Source organism: Micropterus salmoides, unplaced genomic scaffold (assembly GCF_014851395.1).
Source record: "Micropterus salmoides isolate LMB-PRFRI ecotype aquatic unplaced genomic scaffold, ASM1485139v1 Ms_hic_scaffold_11, whole genome shotgun sequence".
NCBI classification, from domain to species: Eukaryota; Metazoa; Chordata; class Actinopteri; order Centrarchiformes; family Centrarchidae; genus Micropterus; species Micropterus salmoides.
The window spans coordinates 31,071,086-31,090,810 of record NW_024040152.1 but is presented as its reverse complement, the minus strand read 5'-3'; the positions used below and the strand labels follow the sequence as shown (position 1 = coordinate 31,090,810).

Below are 19,725 nucleotides of genomic sequence, written 5' to 3'. Positions count from 1 at the left end.
TCGTATGTGTGTCGTCTAAGGGTGCCAGGCTATGGGCGTAATAAATTGTTGTCTTCTTTTGTGTCTGACCAAACATATTTAAAAAGTGTGTGTCTGTGGCCTACAGGCAGTTGTGTGTCTCTCCAGAACTTGACTTTTGCGCTAGGCAAGCTGGGAAACGGATTTCTTGCACCTCTTGCACCGTTTCACACGTGGACCGACGCGAACTACATTTCCCATGACTCTCTGCGCGGTCGGGGCGACATGCTGCTCTTCACGCAGTCTGAGCTGCGACAGGGATAAATGTGGTCCTTGAACGCCTGGGCTAATTCAACATGGCCCTCAAGATTTAGGAGTACGGTTTCCTCTTGACCTCAACACGTAACTTCCAACGTAAGTGTAGTCTGCGCTCTGTCCTCTGCTTCAGTATGTTTTACTTGTATAGTTTACTTCCTGTGAGGGTTTACAGTATTTACTGATAGCTAACAGCTAACTGGCTAACGTCAGGCAGAGGAAGACAGAGTTGGCAGCAGTCTGGCCTTAACAAGCCCAATGTCAGCGAGTGTCTAGAGAGGAAACACTACTGCTTTACTGTCCTGAAACCTGGGAACTAAAAGCTGCCTCCTCCTTGTCCTCCAGACAAACCTAGCCAATGTCAACTAGCCCTAAATAGCTGCATGTGTAAAGCTAGCACACATTTAGCTTGAGGCTTCCGATTGGATTTTACAAACCAAGCCAGGACTTACTTACTTCCTACTGTCTGTTTTGCCTACAGTCTATTTTAGAACTTTTATTTTGAAGAAACATGGAATTACTTCCTGTCTTAATTGTCATGAGTTCGCACATCACTTGTAGTTTGAGAAGTTTTGTAACATAACTGATCGCTTTTATTTTAATTTTAACACATCGTTAATTGAAATTGGCGTTAAGTTGAATATTCTTGAACTTTCTGCTTTAAACTCACTCGTTTGTTTTGCGTCAGGTGCTGCATTTGGAGTTGTGCAATCATAACACAACAAGGTATGTTCAGGACTTTCATTGTGTCATATAACAAGCGTAAAATCAACCAGTGGATGCAAAAGAGATACTATAATAGATAATGTAGGAAGGATATTTTGGTCAAGTTATTTGTGTAATGTTGCTGCAGTTTCCTTTAGTTTGCAGTCCAAATTCAGGAGTGACCAGGAGAGCACTACCCAGAGATGTAAGGATGCACTCTGGCTTCTAAATGTCAGTGAACGTCTGTCAGGATTGGAATAAGAAGAAACACTATTAAAATGTGTTCAGAAAAAAATGACATGAATAATGCTATAATGTCAACAGCAGGGATAGATTACAGGCAGGGGCCATAAAGTTGTGTTCGCAGTCTGATATTAACTTGTCAACGCTGCATATTTTTTGCAATGAGGTCATACAACATTCAGTGTGTCACCCAGTTATCACTGATTTAGACAAACAGACTAGACTGCAGGTATTTCATATGCATTATAAAGGCTGATTTAGAGTATTTGATATCTGTTTTCTAGTAAGAAGCAACTGCAATTTATCCAAGTTATGTAGGGATTATCACAACTAAAAGTTATACAGTTAATCATTTCAATGGTATCTTTGGGTGCTTCGATAGAATTTTATGTGAAATCTTGATCCAAACATGAAAATTGAAAACTCCTCATGTAAAGGACTTAGCTTTGATCTTTCCTGCAGTGGGATGCGTACTCATCATGGCATAAGCTGATCTTTTGTATTTAAAAAATGCCCGTTTGGTCTTTTCTTACACCTCAATCAGTCAGAGAGTGAATTAGTGGAATGATTTGTCAGTTCATCAATTAGTCTGTTGACAGAAAATCAATCGACAACTATGTAAATAAACCTCGAGTCATTTAAACAAAATGCAAGGGCATTTCAACCCAGCTTCTCAAATGTCAATATTTCCTGGTTTTATTGGTCCTCCATGATAAAAATACAAAATAGTTTAAGGTTTTCGGGCACGTTATCTCGGACTTATAGAACTTGCAGTGGGCATTTTATGATGATTCCTACATTTTACAGACCAAATTATTCATTGATTAATCGAGAAAATAATTGACAGACTTATTGATAATGAAAATAATTGTTAGTTGCTGTACTAAATGAGGATATAATCATTAAAAGATTTCCCAGCCTAGATTTAGAATTCATACTGAGTGTCTTTTTTTGTCTTCTCCTACAATCTGTGGTGAAACGTCACAGCAGCAGCCGAGAGGAGGAGGGTGGGAAGAGGAAGATGATAATGCAGCGCATCCTGAATTATGGGAAACTGCGGCGGGTGGCAGCAGCACGCACGTTACTGGTGGGCGTCGCCGTCCCTGAGCCACCGGTAGCATTTTGTTGCTGTGCCCACCGTCTGTTGTTGCCACCGCCCACAGGCCGGAGCTGGCTGTCAACCTCAGCCTCCAGCAAGGCAGCACATCAGCCAAAACACCAGCCACCACAGGAGGAACCACAGTCCAGCTCCACGCCTCAAACGCAGCAAACACAGCCTGATGCTGCAGAAGTGGACCCCCTGCAGGACAAGTCCAGCGGTCTGGTCCAGAGGTTTAAGAAGACGTTCAAACAGTATGGGAAGGTGATGATCCCTGTTCATCTTCTGACGTCCTCCGTCTGGTTTGGAACCTTCTATTACGCTGCTATGAAGTGAGTCTGGTTGAGTTCTGAGTTTATGGCTTTGCATTTGACACTCATAGATCAGATGGACATTTGTTGCTAAATTGTTTTTATTGCTTTTTGAAGAATGGTAAATACATTTTTATGCTAAAAGTTAGCGAATCATGTTAAGTCATTCTGATGCAACACTGCATTGCACAATGTTTGGCAGCTATTTCAAACCTTTATCATCTTTTATATGTTTCACCCTCAGAGGTGTGAATGTAGTGCCATTCCTGGAGATGATTGGTCTGCCAGAGTCACTAGTTGGCCTTTTGAGAGACTCTTCGAGTGGCTATGCTCTGACTGCGTACGCCATGTACAAGGTAACATTTTTGCTCATTGATCAGCATCAAAACATTCATATTTTCTTATATCGTCTTTTCAACTTAGATTAGCATGTGTCTCATTTCCTCAGCCTGTGTGCTTCTGAAAAGCAGACCGTGTATCTAACAAGTGATGGATTCAGTTAGTTTTGCTCTTCTGACCAGCCAGTGTGCTTTTCTTTGTTTCCCTACAGATTGCAACCCCTGCTAGATACACGGTGACTCTGGGCGGCACTTCACTCTCTGTCCAGTATCTCCGCAAACACGGCTACTTATCCACACCCCCACCAGTTAAAGAATACTTTCAGGACAAAATGGAGGAGACAAAGGAGAAACTGACAGAAAAAATGGAGGAGACAAAGGAGAGATTTTCTGAGAAAATGGAGGAAACAAAAGAACGTATCTCTGAGAAAATGGAAGAGACTAAGGACAAGCTTTCTGAGAAACTGCAGGAAACCAAAGACAGAGTCTCCGAGGGAAAAGCATTCTTTAGAAAGAAAAACGATTAGCGAATCACATTCACAGGTGGCTTCTGAATAAATTATCCTATTTTGATCTCGACAAGTGATCAGTGAGATTAAGGCAAGTGACAGACAACATTTCTGGGATCGTTTGGAAAGAACAGAGAGACTGTAGTAGAGATTGTACTATATGTCCTAAATTTTCACCTCACACATTTCACTTAACACCTGTTATCTGTTTAAATGTCAAATCCAATCCCTAATTGTCTGAACTCTGCCACGATGCACTGTAATGTTAGACTAGACAGCAGCTTAGCAGGCTCCTGGCAATGCTTCATTCTGTTTCTGTCGTCTTAGACTGGATTTACACAGGCTCAAGTGATCTGGACTTTTAACTCTTGGTTGGCTGTTCTGAGAGAATCTGTGCTCTCATTTCTTCACACATAACACAAAAAAGGTCTGTGCTTCAAAGGGATAAAAATAATCAATTTGCCTGTGTAAAAACAGTAGTCATTAAAGACTATGGGACAGAGCAGTGCTAATCCTTCTAGTTGTTGGGAAAATAAAACTTGAAGCTCATGTAACCTGTGTGTACTAGTCCATCAAAGCCTTTCTGAAGGCTCTGTATCACCTTGTGTCTTTTCTAATGTAATGAGAAAGAAATTAAGTTTTTCTATTATATTTTATTATTTTGATAGCCCAAACTAATGTATTGCATTATTTTGGTGTCTGTAGCACTTATTGTATTGATTAAAAGTTGGGTATGAAATGACAAAAGCCAGATGATTGAGAGCTGCTGCTCGAGCAGAAAATGTCTGTTCACATGCGATGAGTGGAAAATGCAGCAGGTACAGCATGTATGAACAGCAGACACACTATAATATGCAGGTGCACATGTGCTGACAGTGTGACCAGATTAAATGTCAAGGATGCTTTGGTAAATAAACAAATGTTCTTGTCACAAATTCAAACACATGTCTGGTTAAAAACACAACTGAATAAAGTTAAACGCTAATCATCACAGTTTGACTGCTGCATTTATACGCTGTGAGACTTTGCAACTAGCAAAATGAATTATTCTTGAAGCGAGACTAATGTTTGAAAGAAGATATCGAAAGCACAGTCTGATTCAGCTGTATACACTCAGCACTAGTTAGTACATTTAAAGTTTAGCATTGTTGTGTAATCAACATTAACTCATTCAGATCACTGACCTTTTGATCTTTGTTTTTCTGCTACTGTTACACCATGTTTTAACATTTACAGTTGTCATCTGTGATGACAGTGGCTTCTGTTGAGCAGAAGTTACATAGCTGCACTTTAATAAAGCCATGACTCTGAATCACAGATTACTAGAACTGACAAGTTGTCCAGCTGTGGAAGAAATATTCAGATCCTTTACTGAAGTAAAAGTAGCATATAACATGTACACAGCTTACATCCCTGCATTCAGAATCTTACTCAGGTTGAAGTACCAAAGTACTATTAGCTAAACATACTAAAAGCTGCAATGAATATTTTTATGGGACCACAACTCTGCATGAATACTAAGGTTGCTTCTTGGCTGCTGGATGTGTAAAGGGGAAATTGTTTGCCAACGTTTTTGCCATATCAGCTTTACAAGACCATTTTACAGGAACCTATGTCAAATGTTTGTTGTGGAGTTCTGCCCCCAAGTGGCCATAAAACCTCACTGCAGCTTCAAAGTATCAAGTCAAAATACTCATACAGGAAAACGGTCCCTGTGATGATTTATCATTAAATACATAATATATAAGTGGATTATTATTTCTGATGTAAGAGAAGCACTCAACAAAGCAAAGCAATATAGGTGCATCAGGTGACCAGGTGGAGTTTTACGATGTCTTTCAGCAGATTCAGAGAGCCCATATTACATGTTGTCGCCTTAACTGAACTACACCTAAACATCCTACATAATGTATAGAGGGATTCCCTTTTGAGGTGAAAGAGGCCCTTATAAATGTTTGTGCTGTTCCTTCAGTTTCTCAGAGGGACCTTCTTCTCTTTCAATTTGGAATCAGACATCTTAATAACCACCTGTCACCTGACACAGGCTGTACCCATTCCAATATTTCATTCTTTACTTCACTACTTCTGTAATCCATCTATTAAAACAGTGGAGTAAAGAGTAGTATATGTGTCCCTTAAATGTAGTGGAGTAGAAGTATAAAGTGGCATTATATATTATATATATATATATATATATATATATATATATATATATATATATTATATTTCTCTCAAAAATAGATGATGTTAATGGAAGTATATAAATGTGTTGTTTTTAAGCACAATCAGCAGACACAGAGCAACACATGTCAAATGTAAGTTCAATATTCACTCTCCTTTTATCTATGTTTTGGCCACCAACTCCTGAGAAAAACATCTGACTGTTTAGCTGCAAAACGCTCCGCCGTGTTCACCAGCTAGTCACAAACTTCACACATTTAATTTATAAATGCAGCTTTAAGAACAGTACATGAGTAACTGTGCTTACTTTCAACCCCCTCTGCTTCTATGTGAACGTTCAACTAAAAGATCAACTTTATCAAGTGTTTTACATTCAGATGCTATAAGAAAAAAAGTACTTGCTCTCTGTGATTTCACAATAGATTTTCAGTCACAGCCCTGGGTATTTGTTCCCCAGGGATAAAAGTATGCGCTGGGTAGCACAGCAGGCGGGAAAGTGTTGTAGTGACTCAGTGGGTTAAGGTCAAGGTACACACCACTTACTGAAGAGTTAGTATGTTCTGACAGTGTCCAGAAATGCTAATCAGATCTAAACATCATGCTGGCAGACCCTGGACGTGCTCCAGCATGCTTCCTTTGTTATGAATCTTATCTATATGTAAATATGATAGCATTGCTTGGTGCTGATGGGAAGTGTGTGTGAGTTACAATGACCTCTGCTGTCCAAACTAATGAACAACTGTTTATGCAGTCCACGGCAGCTCACACAAACACCTGTCTGTTCTCCCACAGGGAGGATGACACAGAGGACAGAGCGGCGCTGCGTTTCCTGAAATCATTTTAGTGTAAAGACAATCTGTGTTCCTCGGGTGTGAGTCAGTGGCTAAACATGTCTCAAGTGTCAAGATGCCTCTGGGAAGCCTGAGGTGAAGCACAGGTGAGGAGGGAAAATAAATGTCCAAACTGTCCAAAGTCTATAATTTTCACTACATTACATATTTTCTCACTAAAGGTCAGCGGACTCATGTTTGATGTGGCTGACAGACGGTGTGTCCATTAGACAGGTGCAGTCAAGGTTACGTTTGTTGAAATAGTTTGGCCATAAAGCTGTGTTTATAGTCTTTGAGTAGGATAAGTTCAAAGTGACTTTACTTTAGGTCCTGGAATATTTAAATGGCAACATCAAACATAAGTGATCAAAATCCAAATGCAATCTACATCTAAATGGTAAAAGGTCAGTTTACCCCCCAAAAAGACACATTTTCTCACTCAGCCATAGGCTGGAGGATAGTTTTGGTTTTATATATGTAGGTTTTGAGATTCTCCTCCTTTGTACTGGGGGCAGGCCTGCCCACAGAAATGACCCCTGAAAAGGTCCAGTAAATGGGCCCTCCGCAAATCTGCTTAACTCATGTCAACGCATGCTATTCTCTCTCTCTATCTCCTACATAAACACATGGCATGTTTTGACGTTGTGTACAAGAAACATTACTCATACCGTTTTTGGAAGCAGGCTATATTTTACTAAAGCAACATTTAAAAATATGTAATCTTTTTTATTTTAATAAGTAATGGTGAGTTTTTTTGGTTCAAAATTAAATTTGGTTATCTTTACTTATATTTAGAATGAACATCATTAGTGCTGGACTGCATGGGCCCCCCCCTGCCAGCTGGGCCCCAGAATGCTTTCCCCCTTTTTCCCCCTTATGGGCGACCCTGACTGAGGGGCCTCCATGCCAATACAATTGAGGCATCATCATGTGATGCTCAGTGCATCGAAAAATTACATTTTCAATGGTCAGAAGTAACATGTCATTCCAGAAACACAGTCCCATCATTGCTGCTAAATCCTAGTACAGACTGTCAACTGCTTCCATAAGGACCATTTCTGCAATACAAAGCAGTTCAAATCGATCGAAATCGAAATTCTACTGATTGTTCAGAATAATTTGGACACAAAGTCCCCTGAATCATATGAGGCAGATTTTAAAAACTAATCAGAGGCTGAGATATCCTGACTTCTAGTCAACTGTATCGGTAAACACCCCTGGAGGAACACTTCCCATAATGCAACTCAAAACCGCCTTCATAGGTTGTGTTCCATTTCTCTGTGCCTGCCTGCATGCTGCTTGTTGCGTAGCTTTGGGACATGACTTGCAGGTGGTACACGAGGTTCCAGCTTGTACTTCCAATCAAACAGTAGCAGGTCGAGGAGATGATGTGTTAAACTTTCAGTTCTTCTTTTCACTGCTTTTAAGTGTAGACAGAGAGAGTACAGAACCTTTTACGTTTGGATAAGGAACGTGTTTTCATTGATCTGTAGTATCTCTGGCGATCACAGGATTTCTGTTTTAAATGTGTTAATCAAAGCTAAAACAGGAATACCCCTGAAGACTTCATCAGGCTTATTTTATTAGACTTGCCAAAGCTCCTCCAGAGCCATAAAGGACATTATTCAACTGTTATACAGGTTGAGTAGCACTGTGTATGAAAAGTAAACTGATCTGATGTTAACAGTAGGTATGAGTGTGCTTAAAATATCCTGGCCTCAGCAGGTTTGAGGTTTTTCACCTAGTAAAGCAGGGACTATATATAAAACACTGTCTCTCAGTCTGTTAAAGGGATAGTAAGGGATCCAACACACTTTTTGTTAAATTCAGCAAATTTTTCCTCACGGTTTGATAGATCTCCGTTTTGTGTGTGCTCTGAATATCAAATCTGGTTTTCCTAAACAGCCCTGACTCTGTAAATGGAAAGCAAATAAAGCGGTGTGGACCTTCCCAACAACACTGTTCCAGCCAACCAGTAACAGGTGGCTCGTGCAGGGGGCAGTGGGAGAGAGAGTTCTATACAACGGCACATTCGAATGTGCTGGACTACAGGCACTGTGAAAGAGAGCTGGCCGAGAAACAGCCAAAGAGGAAAAGGTCTTAAACAGAGTATGAACAGAGAAGAAAGTTAAATGACCAGGCAAGGGGAAGGCGTTTTAACACTGGAGAAAACCTGGGGGCGGAGCTTCTGAAGGGAGGGGTATTTGTTTGTTCAAATATCAACAATCCTTACTCCTTAGAATCACTTACACTTCTTTTAAGTAACTCACTAACTGTCTCTAGAACGCCATAACACTGATTTCAAATGAAGCAGTATTGCCTTAGTTAAAGCCCACCGTGTTAGTATTTCCCTCAAACCAGTTTCCAAACAAGAGTTAACATTTGTGCACTGCTTCCTGAAAAAAAATGGAAGTGAAATATTTAGTACTAGAAAGCAGTTTCCTCCTCCTGTTTCCTGTCTGATGCTAAAAGCCTGGGAGAGGTTCAGACTGAAGCTGCTTCGTGTCTCGTCTCTGAACAAACTGCAGCTGATGTATGCCTGATTTCCTCTGCATGGCCTTCACCAGTCTGCCCGCTCTCAAGACATGTGTGTGTGTGTGTGTGTGTGTAGTCTGAAGAAAGTGAGTCAGGAGGAAATGTGAACAGTATCGGGGACGGTGGTGCTCCTTGCAGCATTTTGTGGCAGGAGGTTCACAGAAAGGACGGGAGGCGGGGCCCTGGGGCCCACCCTCCCTCTGCACTTGTAAGTGAGGCTAAGTGCTTTGAACATTGGCTTTGTTTCACTCCTGCGAATGTTATGACAAGTTGCCAGATGGGGTCTGTCTATAAATAAACCCGTCTTGCTGCTGAAATATACAGAAACTTATGTTTTATGCATTTCATTACTTTACAGGGCTGAGTGAGTCATTTGCTCCTGGCTCAAGAGAATCTTTGCCAACGACTCTTTAACAAAAACATCGACGGCGGGAAAGGGGGAGATTTTTTAATGTGACCTGGAGCTGACCTTTACTGCTCTGCACTAACAATGGGAAAGATTCAGCTCACTGTACCCGCCAACACAAAGAAGAAGGGAAGAACTGACGTATTTTTGCAGAGCTATCTTTTATACATGTGGGCCAGTACTCCAGCACTGTGGCAGAGACGCAGCTGCTTCAGTAACACACATCAGAAATGGTCAGTTCCCATTTTTCTTCTGCAGCAGCCATCTGATTGATTAGAGGCGCACTCCAGTTTCTAAAAATGTGAGAAAATAACCTGTGATGAGGGTGAACTATGAGAGGCCATTTAGGGTAAAAACATTGAAAACCAGACACACGCACACTGAAAACTGTCATACACGCACTGACAATGTGCGCACACATACTGACAACTGTATTTCAATGATTTCAGTGTGTGCGCACATTGTCAGTGCGTGTTTCAATGTGCGTGTGTGTGTGTTTTTCAACGTTTTCACTCTAAACGGCCTCTCACTGTACATAATGGGGACCAATGCTGCAATCACGTCATATCACCATTACCACTTTATAATGTGTAAATAGCATTTACGTCAACACCCAGGTTATTATGATGACTTGTTCCAGAAGCTCTGATATATCTAACTTACTAACAATACTGAAGCGTCCGCATAGGCAAACAAACACGGATGCCTCCTTGCAGTCCATTGTTTAAATAATTAAACCCACATTTAATGCACACCATTATACTGTGATTTTAACCCTCACATGGGCAGCTCTGTTGTCTGATGACTCGCACACAAGTCGTTAACATCTCTAACATGCATCGCAAAGTCAGCCAGCTCTGCTGCCTTGTTTTGGGATTGCAATACTGTAACGCTGGAGTACTACTTTAATGTGCCTGTAATTTGATGACTGCCTCTGATGGCTGCTCCTACAAGTCTATTACATGGACTGGCCTGATGGATCACGTGGATATTTATATCATCAGCAGTAGACTTATGTAAAGGCCAAATAAAACTATTGCACTTTTCTGTTGTGCTGTAACTCAGACCAGGTTCTGGGAACTTCCCGTTCTCTGGAACAAACTACCTGATGGCCTGAAATCTTAACACCTTTCTCTTCTCTCCAGCTGTTAATTAGTTGCTGTTTGTCTGCGGGGTGGATGCAGGGTTTGTCAGTATTTTTTTTCCCTTTCTTATAGTTTTTAGATTAAATAAATATATATACTATCGAGTGGTTGGTACTTTCTACAGCACTTAAGAAATATGTCAACAGGGAATTAAGTTTATTAATATAAATAATATAAAATAATAGATTATTATTAACATGGCTGTTTTCCAATTACAGATGAAACATTTCCGTCTTTACTTTGTTATTTTTACTATTCATCCTGTGACACTACTCATTAGTTGAATATCTGGGTATAGAAATGTGGGTTTTACTACCTTTGGTATGGAACAGTTGTAGGACAGGAGAACAGTCCAGTCTTGGTCTTGGTACATCTTCAAATGTTTCTTCTCACTTCTCTATTAAATTGTTGCTGTTGCACTTTCTTGTATTTATTATGACCTTGCCCAAATAGCGTCACAGCAGCCGATGAAACCTTTCAGATTGTGGTTTGTGCGTCGGCCTCAACCTGTTATCACCTAGCAACACAGAAACCAGGCTAACAAGTCTGAGAAGTTGCTGATCTGCCTTTAATCCCGCTCACATGTTATTTGGCTGCATCAGTAAGGACAGATAAAGAGCTGAGTGGCACCGCTGCTCGCATCGACTCCAGTGATCACATTACAAAACCTCATTATATATATAACACTAAGGGGAAAAAATACAGGGAGAACGCCAGAGTAATCACTTTTAAAGTTTTATTCATTACGCTGCAGTTTGACTACAGCATAAGTACAAGCATAAAATCTTTGACTACAACAGCACTTAGAGCAACATTTTTTGATTTTTTTTCTTTTCTGTAAAAGTATTGCAATAACAGACCTTAGGCCTAAAACCTATTACATCACAATTGCTTAAATAAAAAGAGGCAAAAATACACAACAATTTTACCTCTGCGTTTGGATATATATATACTGTACGGTTACTGACTACAGTCATATATATATCTAGATTTCAGCACAGAGGGGGGAGGAGGGAACGAGAAGGATTCATTTTGTAAATAAAGCAAACCGATGTTACAAAACCCATGATGGAAGCAGTCCTATGGTAACTGTCAAGACAGAGAGAATACCAAACTGTTGAGACGTTATCATTGTTATTATTATCATTATTATTAAAATCTGGAACGATAAAAACAGCTACTTGTTGTCAGCAGTTGAGTACAGACTTCTGATAAGTGGAAAGAGGGAGCGCGCTGCAGGGGGAGAAATCAAATAGAAATCAGTCTGAGCCCAAGTTAGTTCTTCAAGCTAGTGCAGGAAACGAAAAAAAGGTCTATTAAGAAGAAGTTACAATAGAGACGTTTCCAAATTAAAACTACACAACTGCCACTTATTTGGTGCTTTGAAGAGAAAATGGCGCGTTGCTATGTACATCGTCTATAGATAAGAATGAACATGCTCTGCGGTTATTGTACAGTGGAGTTATTTTCAGTACATACTGTAAATAAATGACTGCAGATTAAACATGACTTTTGTTTCAATATACTGTGCCACATATAACATTGTAATGTAGAAAATAAAATAAAATAAAAAAAGACAATAATAAAGAGAGAAAAGTTAAATGACAGTTTTAACGGCATCTTTCACTCGCTTCACACTGTTGCAACTTTCCAATCTTGACCAAAAAGGGAATGACCATTTTTCCTTCAATGTTTTACACTTTTTCTGTTCAACATTAACATGATCAAAAGTCTGTGATCCCCCTGTAACGGAGCTGAAATGCCTTAACCAGAGCCTAATATCCAGCCGGATCTACAGCAGTGCTGAGTGTGCTCCACAGATTTATACTTTGGCAGATATACAACATTACAGCTGAAAAGAAGAAAAATATTGTTAAGATCTATGAGTACAGACACATATTCTTCCGTATTTGGAAGTGCTGACTGCTCTCGAGTGCAGTGGTCATGTGACGCTAGACAGCCTCGGCTTTTTCTTCAACAATTTACAAAGAAGTTTGAAATTCACCCGGGGGCCCGGCTGAAGTCGTGGCATAAACACCAACTGATGTGTGTGTGATCTCTGTTTTTCTTAAAAGATGTGTGTTATAGAACTATACATTTGTTAGACGATTGTGGTGAAAATAAACCCACCAGCCAGTACCCAAATGATGGCAAGCACTGTGAAAGCTTGTTTTCAGATGATCCAATAAACAAGTGAATAATATCCTTTCTCAACAACTTAATCCAGAGGTTATCTCATCCTTATCATAACAGACTATTATTTATAGCAAAATATTATAAGTAGTAATTTGTATTTGAGTTGCAACCATATTCTAAGCATACTTTGCAAACCATGTTTTCTCATAAAAAAAAGACAAAGCATGTTTTTAACTGTAGGCATTTACAAATTTGATGATGCCTTCTTAAAATTCTTATATTGTCTATACATTATATTACATTATTCACAACATTTTTTGTGGTTTCTACCCATTGGGTAGGATATGTGCATAATATATTCAAGTTATATACAGCACCTTACAAACAAACATAAAGAAAGACAGACTACTGAAAAAAGCACCGTTGGAAGTGAGGCACAACGAAGGTGGGAGCTTTTTGAGTGCAAGTGGGTTCCTATGTCTGCTCCACACGCTGGTCAAATTTCTGGTTGAAATGGCTTCAGTTGCTTCGCCCGGTGAGTGACCCTCCTGTCTGGCATAATGGAAGTGAGCAGGCTGGCGAGCCCGCTTGCAAACACCACCTGTGCACCGATCGTAACCGGAGCACAGAGCTAAAAATGGTCAAGGTTGAGCTGCAGTTTGGAGAGGCAGCCTGTGTTTCGCTCACACAGAAACAGGCACACTGCTGGTCCTGTAGTCACCGAATTTATAGTCTAATTGTAGACCTTGTATTAAATGTGTTTTTTGTCTAGTTCACTGCAGGATCAGACTTAGTCTCTATTTAAACTGGAGATCATCAGAGATCATTTTTTGGCAAACCTAGCTAACCTTTTCTCACATATTTCTGTTCCATTCTGCCAGACAAGAGGCCAAGCCTGAGGTAAAGCACCTGTGAGGATTCCAAGCAGCAGTTTGACTGAGGTGTGGTCTGCTCAAACATGAACATTAGGCACCTTATTTACTCACATAATAGTAACATGCGAACCTCCTTGTAGAAAACATAAAATTCATCTTTATATCCTCAATTTACAAGCTATGACTGCGCAGACAGAACAAGGCGAGAAAAACAACAGAAAGAAGGAAGAAAAAGAGGAAAGAAACGTAGGTTTGAAGCAGGTCCGTACAGTCAAAGGCAAAAGTGTTAGGACAATCTTCTCACAACTCACTCACCCCAATTTCTGTGTAACAAAAAGAAAATGTGAAATTATGAGTCTTAAAAGGACACAAGACCATATTTATTTTGTCTCAGTACTTGTGCTTTTGACTGCACAGGGTCAGATTTCTTTCCTTCTAGTTTTGGATGAGTTGAAGGGGCGGGATGGACAGAAGGAAAGACGACTGAAGGGGGTGGGGTGGGGGGTGGGGGGCATGAGAAGCAGCAGTAGCAACAATAGTAGCAGCAGCAACAGCAATAGCAGCAGCGATGTAGTAACACGCACACATACACAACTGTAGATCCAGATGGACACACTGACCGGAAACACACAACTGGGACACGTGCACACATTCAAACACACGGATGCTAACGGAATCTGAAGGTGTTCGTTCAAACTGACCCAAAACCTTTTTTTGCCCCACCATCATGACATCTGAATTATGTCAGATGTGAGCTCCAAGTGCACACGCAGGGGACTGTTCACTTTTTTCTCACCTATAGGAACATTTCCAGATTCCCAGTTTGAGGTTTCAACTGGAATGTAGCGCAGCAGAGGACCTCTCTGCTGCATTAGCATGACATGATACTTTTAAATACTCATTAATGCTGCTTTAGGCAACGTCGGGCTGTAACTTGCGCCAGCAGAATATTTCAAAGAAGGACTTAAGTCCGTAGAAATCATGAATCTAATTATTCAGTTAGAGCATAAAAGGCAGCTGTGTCCCTATTTCGTAATATATACTATATGATTGTTACAGTAAACTGTAAGAAGAATCAATGTATTTTTCTTACTTTTTTCTGTGCTGTCCTAACAGGAAGTAATCCTGTGTCAATCAAACTGTGCCACTGCCAGATGAAAGGTAAGTCTGGTGATATTCTGTCTTTTTCTTATTGTCAGCAAATCCCACAAAAAGACTAAACCAGCGGGCTTTGGCCTGAGAGCCACAGATGGTAAGGAAGTCTGGAAGTACTGACGGACAAAGGAACACACTGTAGGATTTTGATCATGTGATTTGTTGACAATAATAAAAATATGGGAGAACACCAACCTTATCCTCATAATCTCCTCAACATTCTTTTCCAGAGATTTAGTACTTTCCATTTTATTTTCTCAGATGTTCCTCGAGCTGTCTTACCACCGTCCACTATTTGTTTTAATATTTTGCAGCAGTGAGCAGCTCCATTTTCTTTTTTGCACTGCATTGAGGGACAATAGTGTCCATCTTCACTCCACTCACAACCTTTTTTAGTGTACAAACTGAGTTTTTAGACTTTTTTTAGTATGAACAGTATGAAATTGGGACACAGTGTGGGAATCCACTGGATTGCTGACGTTACTCGTGCAGCTGTAACCTGATGGGTGGACTGTGGCATGCGCTTTCTTTGAGCTTTACAGTGAGGTCGCTTCTGCACCACAAGAATAACCACCATGCATCTCTGGCTTTAATGAAAGCTTAATTAATGATGTGTTAATATGGACAGTGCCAAATAAGTATTATGTCCTTGAATCTCTAAACTCAGACAAAGCAGTCGGCTAATAAATCACTCAGACGCGCGCACACACACACACACACACACACACACACACACAATGCTCCTGCAGGAGCATTAAGTGCTTTTCTGTGTTGTTAAAAGGTCTAACCAACAAACACACACACACACAGACACGCACACACAGGGAGGAGAGGACTGCACTCACACACTGCCAAACAAGGGCTCCACTCCAGTCTCCACTTTAAAGGGCTTGGCGGACTCTGCATCATTTGAACGCACTTTTTCTGCACATGGATGGAAGGAGGGATGATGGAACAGTGTTAACCAGAGACACTGTTAAAAAGCAGGGAGGGTGGGGTGGAGGGGGCACTGCCGTTGAACACAAACAAGATAGCGAGACAGAGAAAGCACAGGAGCAGAGGAGAAGGCAACGATGAGCAGAGAAAAAGGCTCGATTTTCAAAAAGGTTTTCTTTTACAAAAAGGACCCTCCCATAGCCCTTTGACTTCGACCACAGACAGTTTTCGTTTAGAACCTGATCGCTGTGCTGGCGGATGCAGACAGGAATCTTCACTTTGTGTCATCTTGGGTTTGTTTTGTTGTTGTTGATTTTTTTTTGTGGCTTTAGAGACGTGAAGACGGAGAGCCGAGCCTTCTTTTTTTTTGTTTTTGTTTTCGTTGTCATGGCGGCGGGGTTTCGTGTTCAGTGTGGCTGTTGGCAGAATGCACTGTGCATGTCGAGATGAACGGGGGAGAGGAGAGGAGAGGGTGTGTGTGTGTGTGTGTGGGGGGGGGGGGACGCAGGAAACAGGAAAGAGGAAGTGTCAGGTGCTCAGAGGTCGGGTCAGAGTTGAAAAGTGAAGAATCTGCTGTGACCAGGCTGCTGGATGGACAGTTAGATATGTTTTTTTGTTATTATGTATCTTTGTTAACTTGATATCCAAACAGCTGGCCAGATTTCCCAGAATGTTAATATGGAGCATGTTGGATCTTGCCAACCAGCTGTCATCTTTTTAAGAGTTTAGGAACTACTCTGGTTTGGGAAACCCATCTCCAAAATCTTTTAACAAACTACTCGAGGAAGCAAGAAATGTTTGGTAAACCCAGCGGCTGGTCACGAGGCAGATTTCTTCCCCACTCGGCTGAAGTGTACACAGACGTGAGCAGTACAAGGTTATTCTCTTACTAAGTCTCACTGTGCCTGTGGTGTAAGCAGACAGAGATGTTGTAGGCTGGGTACGAGTATTTCTTGCGGTTTTCAAAAAAGGAAGGACATAAGCTTATAATACTTGTTTGTTTGTTTTTTCTGCTCCCAAAGGTTTGAACAACTTTGGAGCCAAAGATCAGTCAGTCAGTCCCATTCATGAAAAGGACGAAAAAAAAGAGAGAAAAACAAACACATCATCATCATTATTATCATCACATAGCATAATTTCCCTCTTCTCTTTTACAACAAAAAGATAGTGCAACTTTTAGATAACTTTTCTTTTTTGTGTTTTGAATGTTAGAACGAGTCATCCCCCCCCCCAGTTGCTTTGCTTCCTCTTGAACCTTGGCACTAAGATTTGGGTTTGTGAGTCTGTTTTGTTGTGTTCTCTGTAAGTCCTTGATTCTCAGTTCTCGCTTTGTGCACAGATCCCGGTCCGAAAAAGAAACAAAAAAGAAAACAACGTCATCCTCAGTTCCCGGGGACAGAGCCGTCACCCGAGGGGACAAAAAAGCAAATCGTTTCAATCTGTGCTAGCAGTATGTTTCTTTCTCATGTAGAGGGGAAAAAAAACTCTCCACGCAGTGCACACATCCTGCCCCACGGTGCTAGCTGTCTGAATTACTAACATTGGAAAGAAAGTGAAATGAAATCAGCTCTTGGTTCCTCTCTTTCCTTGTTTAGTTGTAGCTAGTGTTGATATTTATTTGTGCATGGGAGTGTGGAGAGAGGACATGTGAGACAGAGAGAGAGCGATAGAGAGACCACAGAGAGACTGCTTACAGGTGGATCAGGGGTGAAGAGAAGAGCTAGTTTTCAGTCTGGGGTGGGTGGCCCTAATTGCACCCCCCACCCCACACCCAATTCTTCACACCAGGTCCTCTGGTTGGCCGTCCTTGGCCTTGGCAGGTACTATTGTGCTTTCTGATTGGCTCTGCTGCTGGATCGTCCTGCTCCCCGGCCCCCCCACCCTCTGGTTATTGCTGTGCTGGTGTAGAAAGAACGCTGAGCCGGGGTAGTGGCCCATCACCTCGCTGTACGCTGGCGGGGGGCCCTCCATGCGCCCGTGGCTGCTGGAGTTGGCCGCACTGATGCCCGAGTTACTGCTGGGCGGCCTCGGACCGCCTCCGCCCATTCCTCCCCCTCCTACCCCCACCCCTCCCAAGCTCCCGCCTCCTCCCATGTCGATCAAGTCACTGTCGTAGATGGTCCGGTTGGGCGGCGCCCTCACCGACTCGCGGTTGAGCTCCATCTGCTGCTCGGGGTCGCGGAGCTGCAGGGTGCAGGGCCCCTGGTAGGGCGGGGGCTCCTCGCCGTCCGACAGCGAGATGGTGGGCGGCAGGTCGATCTGGTGCTGCAGGTACGGGTAGGTGGGCTGGAAGCGGCTGAAGCGGTCGCGCTGCATGAAAGAGGGAGCGGTGAAGCGATCCCTGGCCTGGGGAGCGTATAATACCTGAGAGAAAGACAGAGGGAAGAGTTGGAAGAGAGGGAGGGAAGGAGGCAACACAAGGTAGGAAGTAGGAAAAGGAGAACAGATCGAAGAATACAGTCAGTACAGGAACGTTATGACAGCTAGCATCACCGGGCAACATGGTTAAAATCAGTATCACAACATTTATTATTTTTCTGATATACATCACAATATGGCAAATGTATGCATATAAAACAAACTGATGTTCAATGCAGTGAACTGTGTATTCCACTGTGATGTATTACTATAAATAATATATAAAAACTTTCATATTTCATAAAAATTCATATTTCTGACTCCCATGTTGGGAACTACCTAAACCAGCGGTCGGCAATAGGCAAAAGCTGGCCTGCCAGAAATAATATCTGTCAGATTACTTTAATAGCAGCAAAAACATTATAGCAGCTGGTGCTGAAACAGATCTCAGTCATGACACAAGGAAATCTATAAGAATTAGACTTTGGGGCTTGTTGTTTCGTTAAATGAACTGAACGACTGAATTGTGGAGAATCTAACCGATCTAACGATGTGTAGCATGTCCACACTGACAAATTGATCACAAGTTTAAACATTAATATTTATATTAAAGATCTAAACAGCTTAAAAGCAGCTAAAGCAGGCGACCCCGCAGGGTTGAGGAGGTTTTATACACCCAAACAACTTCTATAAAAACCAGACCAGGCGTTTAATGGAGACCTGCGTTTATGTTCCCACACCAGGCCAGTAAACGGGGTTTTGCAGAAATCACTTCCTCTTAAGTGATCGTGCCTACAAAATAAAAGCGCAAGAACATCTTTGCAGCAGTACTTTATGCCATTTTATTAATTGAGAGGTTTCACTTTGAAAAGTTCTGAAGGAAATTCAAAAGAGTCTCTGGCTTGCTTAAGACACCTCTGAAAAAGCCATCAGAAAATGTGAGATTAGATTCCCCTGACTGAGAAACGCAGAACTTTCCTCTGCCTGGAGAAACTGGGGAAATGAAAATAAGTGTCCATATGATGTGGACCACTCGCTGGGAGGCACACACCCCTGCACATGCTTAATTGTGAACATGTAAAATTATCTCTTCATTATTAATTTGTTGAAAAGGGAGAAAGATAATACTAGCAGCAAGTGGGGATTGAACACACAACCCTTCAAACGGGAGTCCTGTGCACTGCTGACTCAGCTAACCAGGTATCCAGTAAATGAAGGATTATAAATGATAAATTGATTGATCTGGGCCGCCATCTAATGACTTGAAAACATTTTGGCCTGATGGCAGAGTAATTTGCCGACCCCTGAACTAAACTATATCTCAAAATCATGACATTTATTAGAGTGAAGTGTGCTGAGTATATTAAATGTCAAAATTATTGTTAACTGCTCAGAAAATACATTTCTCTGCAAGTTTAACTGAGGTCTATGTAAACATTTGAATGATTGAATGCAGCAATAGCATCCACCAGTGTACCACCAAGTAGCTATTAAAGAGATAATATAATTACAGTAAAGGGGAGAAAACTGCCAAAGGGCCTTCTACAACAAAACAACCGTCAACGCATCGGTTCACCCTCCTGCTTTTGTCAGAGATCTTCACCTCAATTAGCTCCTCAGACTGCGATCCATTTCTTCATTTCTCACATTTCTGTCCAATTCAACACATTTCTACTGTGGCGAGTCATTA

General features: G+C 41.4%; 2 protein-coding genes across 5 annotated transcripts in view; one reads left to right on the top strand and one right to left on the bottom strand.

Moving 5' to 3' along the window:
* The first annotated feature begins 220 nt into the window (after nt 1–220).
* On the top strand, nt 221–4,471 carry LOC119898098 (uncharacterized protein C18orf19 homolog B-like). Of its 2 annotated transcripts, none has more exons than XM_038712256.1 (5): nt 221–372; nt 962–999; nt 2,212–2,652; nt 2,876–2,987; nt 3,182–4,471. In XM_038712256.1, the coding sequence occupies exons 3-5, from the start codon at nt 2,243–2,245 to the stop codon at nt 3,494–3,496; spliced, it is 837 nt and encodes a 278-aa protein (XP_038568184.1). In that variant the 5' UTR covers nt 221–372; nt 962–999; nt 2,212–2,242; the 3' UTR covers nt 3,497–4,471. The 2 variants fall into 2 exon arrangements, with proteins under 2 accessions (XP_038568184.1, XP_038568183.1); XM_038712255.1 differs by having other exon boundaries at nt 2,209–2,652.
* A 6,826-nt stretch (nt 4,472–11,297) lies between these two features.
* The window catches only part of LOC119898096 (low-density lipoprotein receptor class A domain-containing protein 4-like), a 218,053-nt gene continuing 209,625 nt past the window's right edge, over nt 11,298–19,725 (bottom strand). For all 3 annotated transcript variants that reach the window (XM_038712252.1, XM_038712254.1, XM_038712253.1), the window contains one exon: nt 11,298–18,041. In XM_038712252.1, coding sequence (XP_038568180.1) covers nt 17,457–18,041 — 585 coding nt within the window. In that variant the 3' untranslated portion in view covers nt 11,298–17,456. The remainder of the gene's footprint in view (nt 18,042–19,725) is intronic.

What these genes read in the sequence shown, in the direction of transcription:
- LOC119898098 (XM_038712256.1), top strand. Translation starts at nt 2,243, where the DNA reads ATGATAATGCAGCGCATCCTGAATTATGGGAAACTGCGGCGGGTGGCA. An exon ending in TTCTATTACGCTGCTATGAA is followed by an intron (nt 2,653 to 2,875) that starts GTGAGTCTGGTT and finishes TTTCACCCTCAG; the next exon opens with AGGTGTGAATGTAGTGCCAT. An exon ending in CTGCGTACGCCATGTACAAG is followed by an intron (nt 2,988 to 3,181) that starts GTAACATTTTTG and finishes GTTTCCCTACAG; the next exon opens with ATTGCAACCCCTGCTAGATA.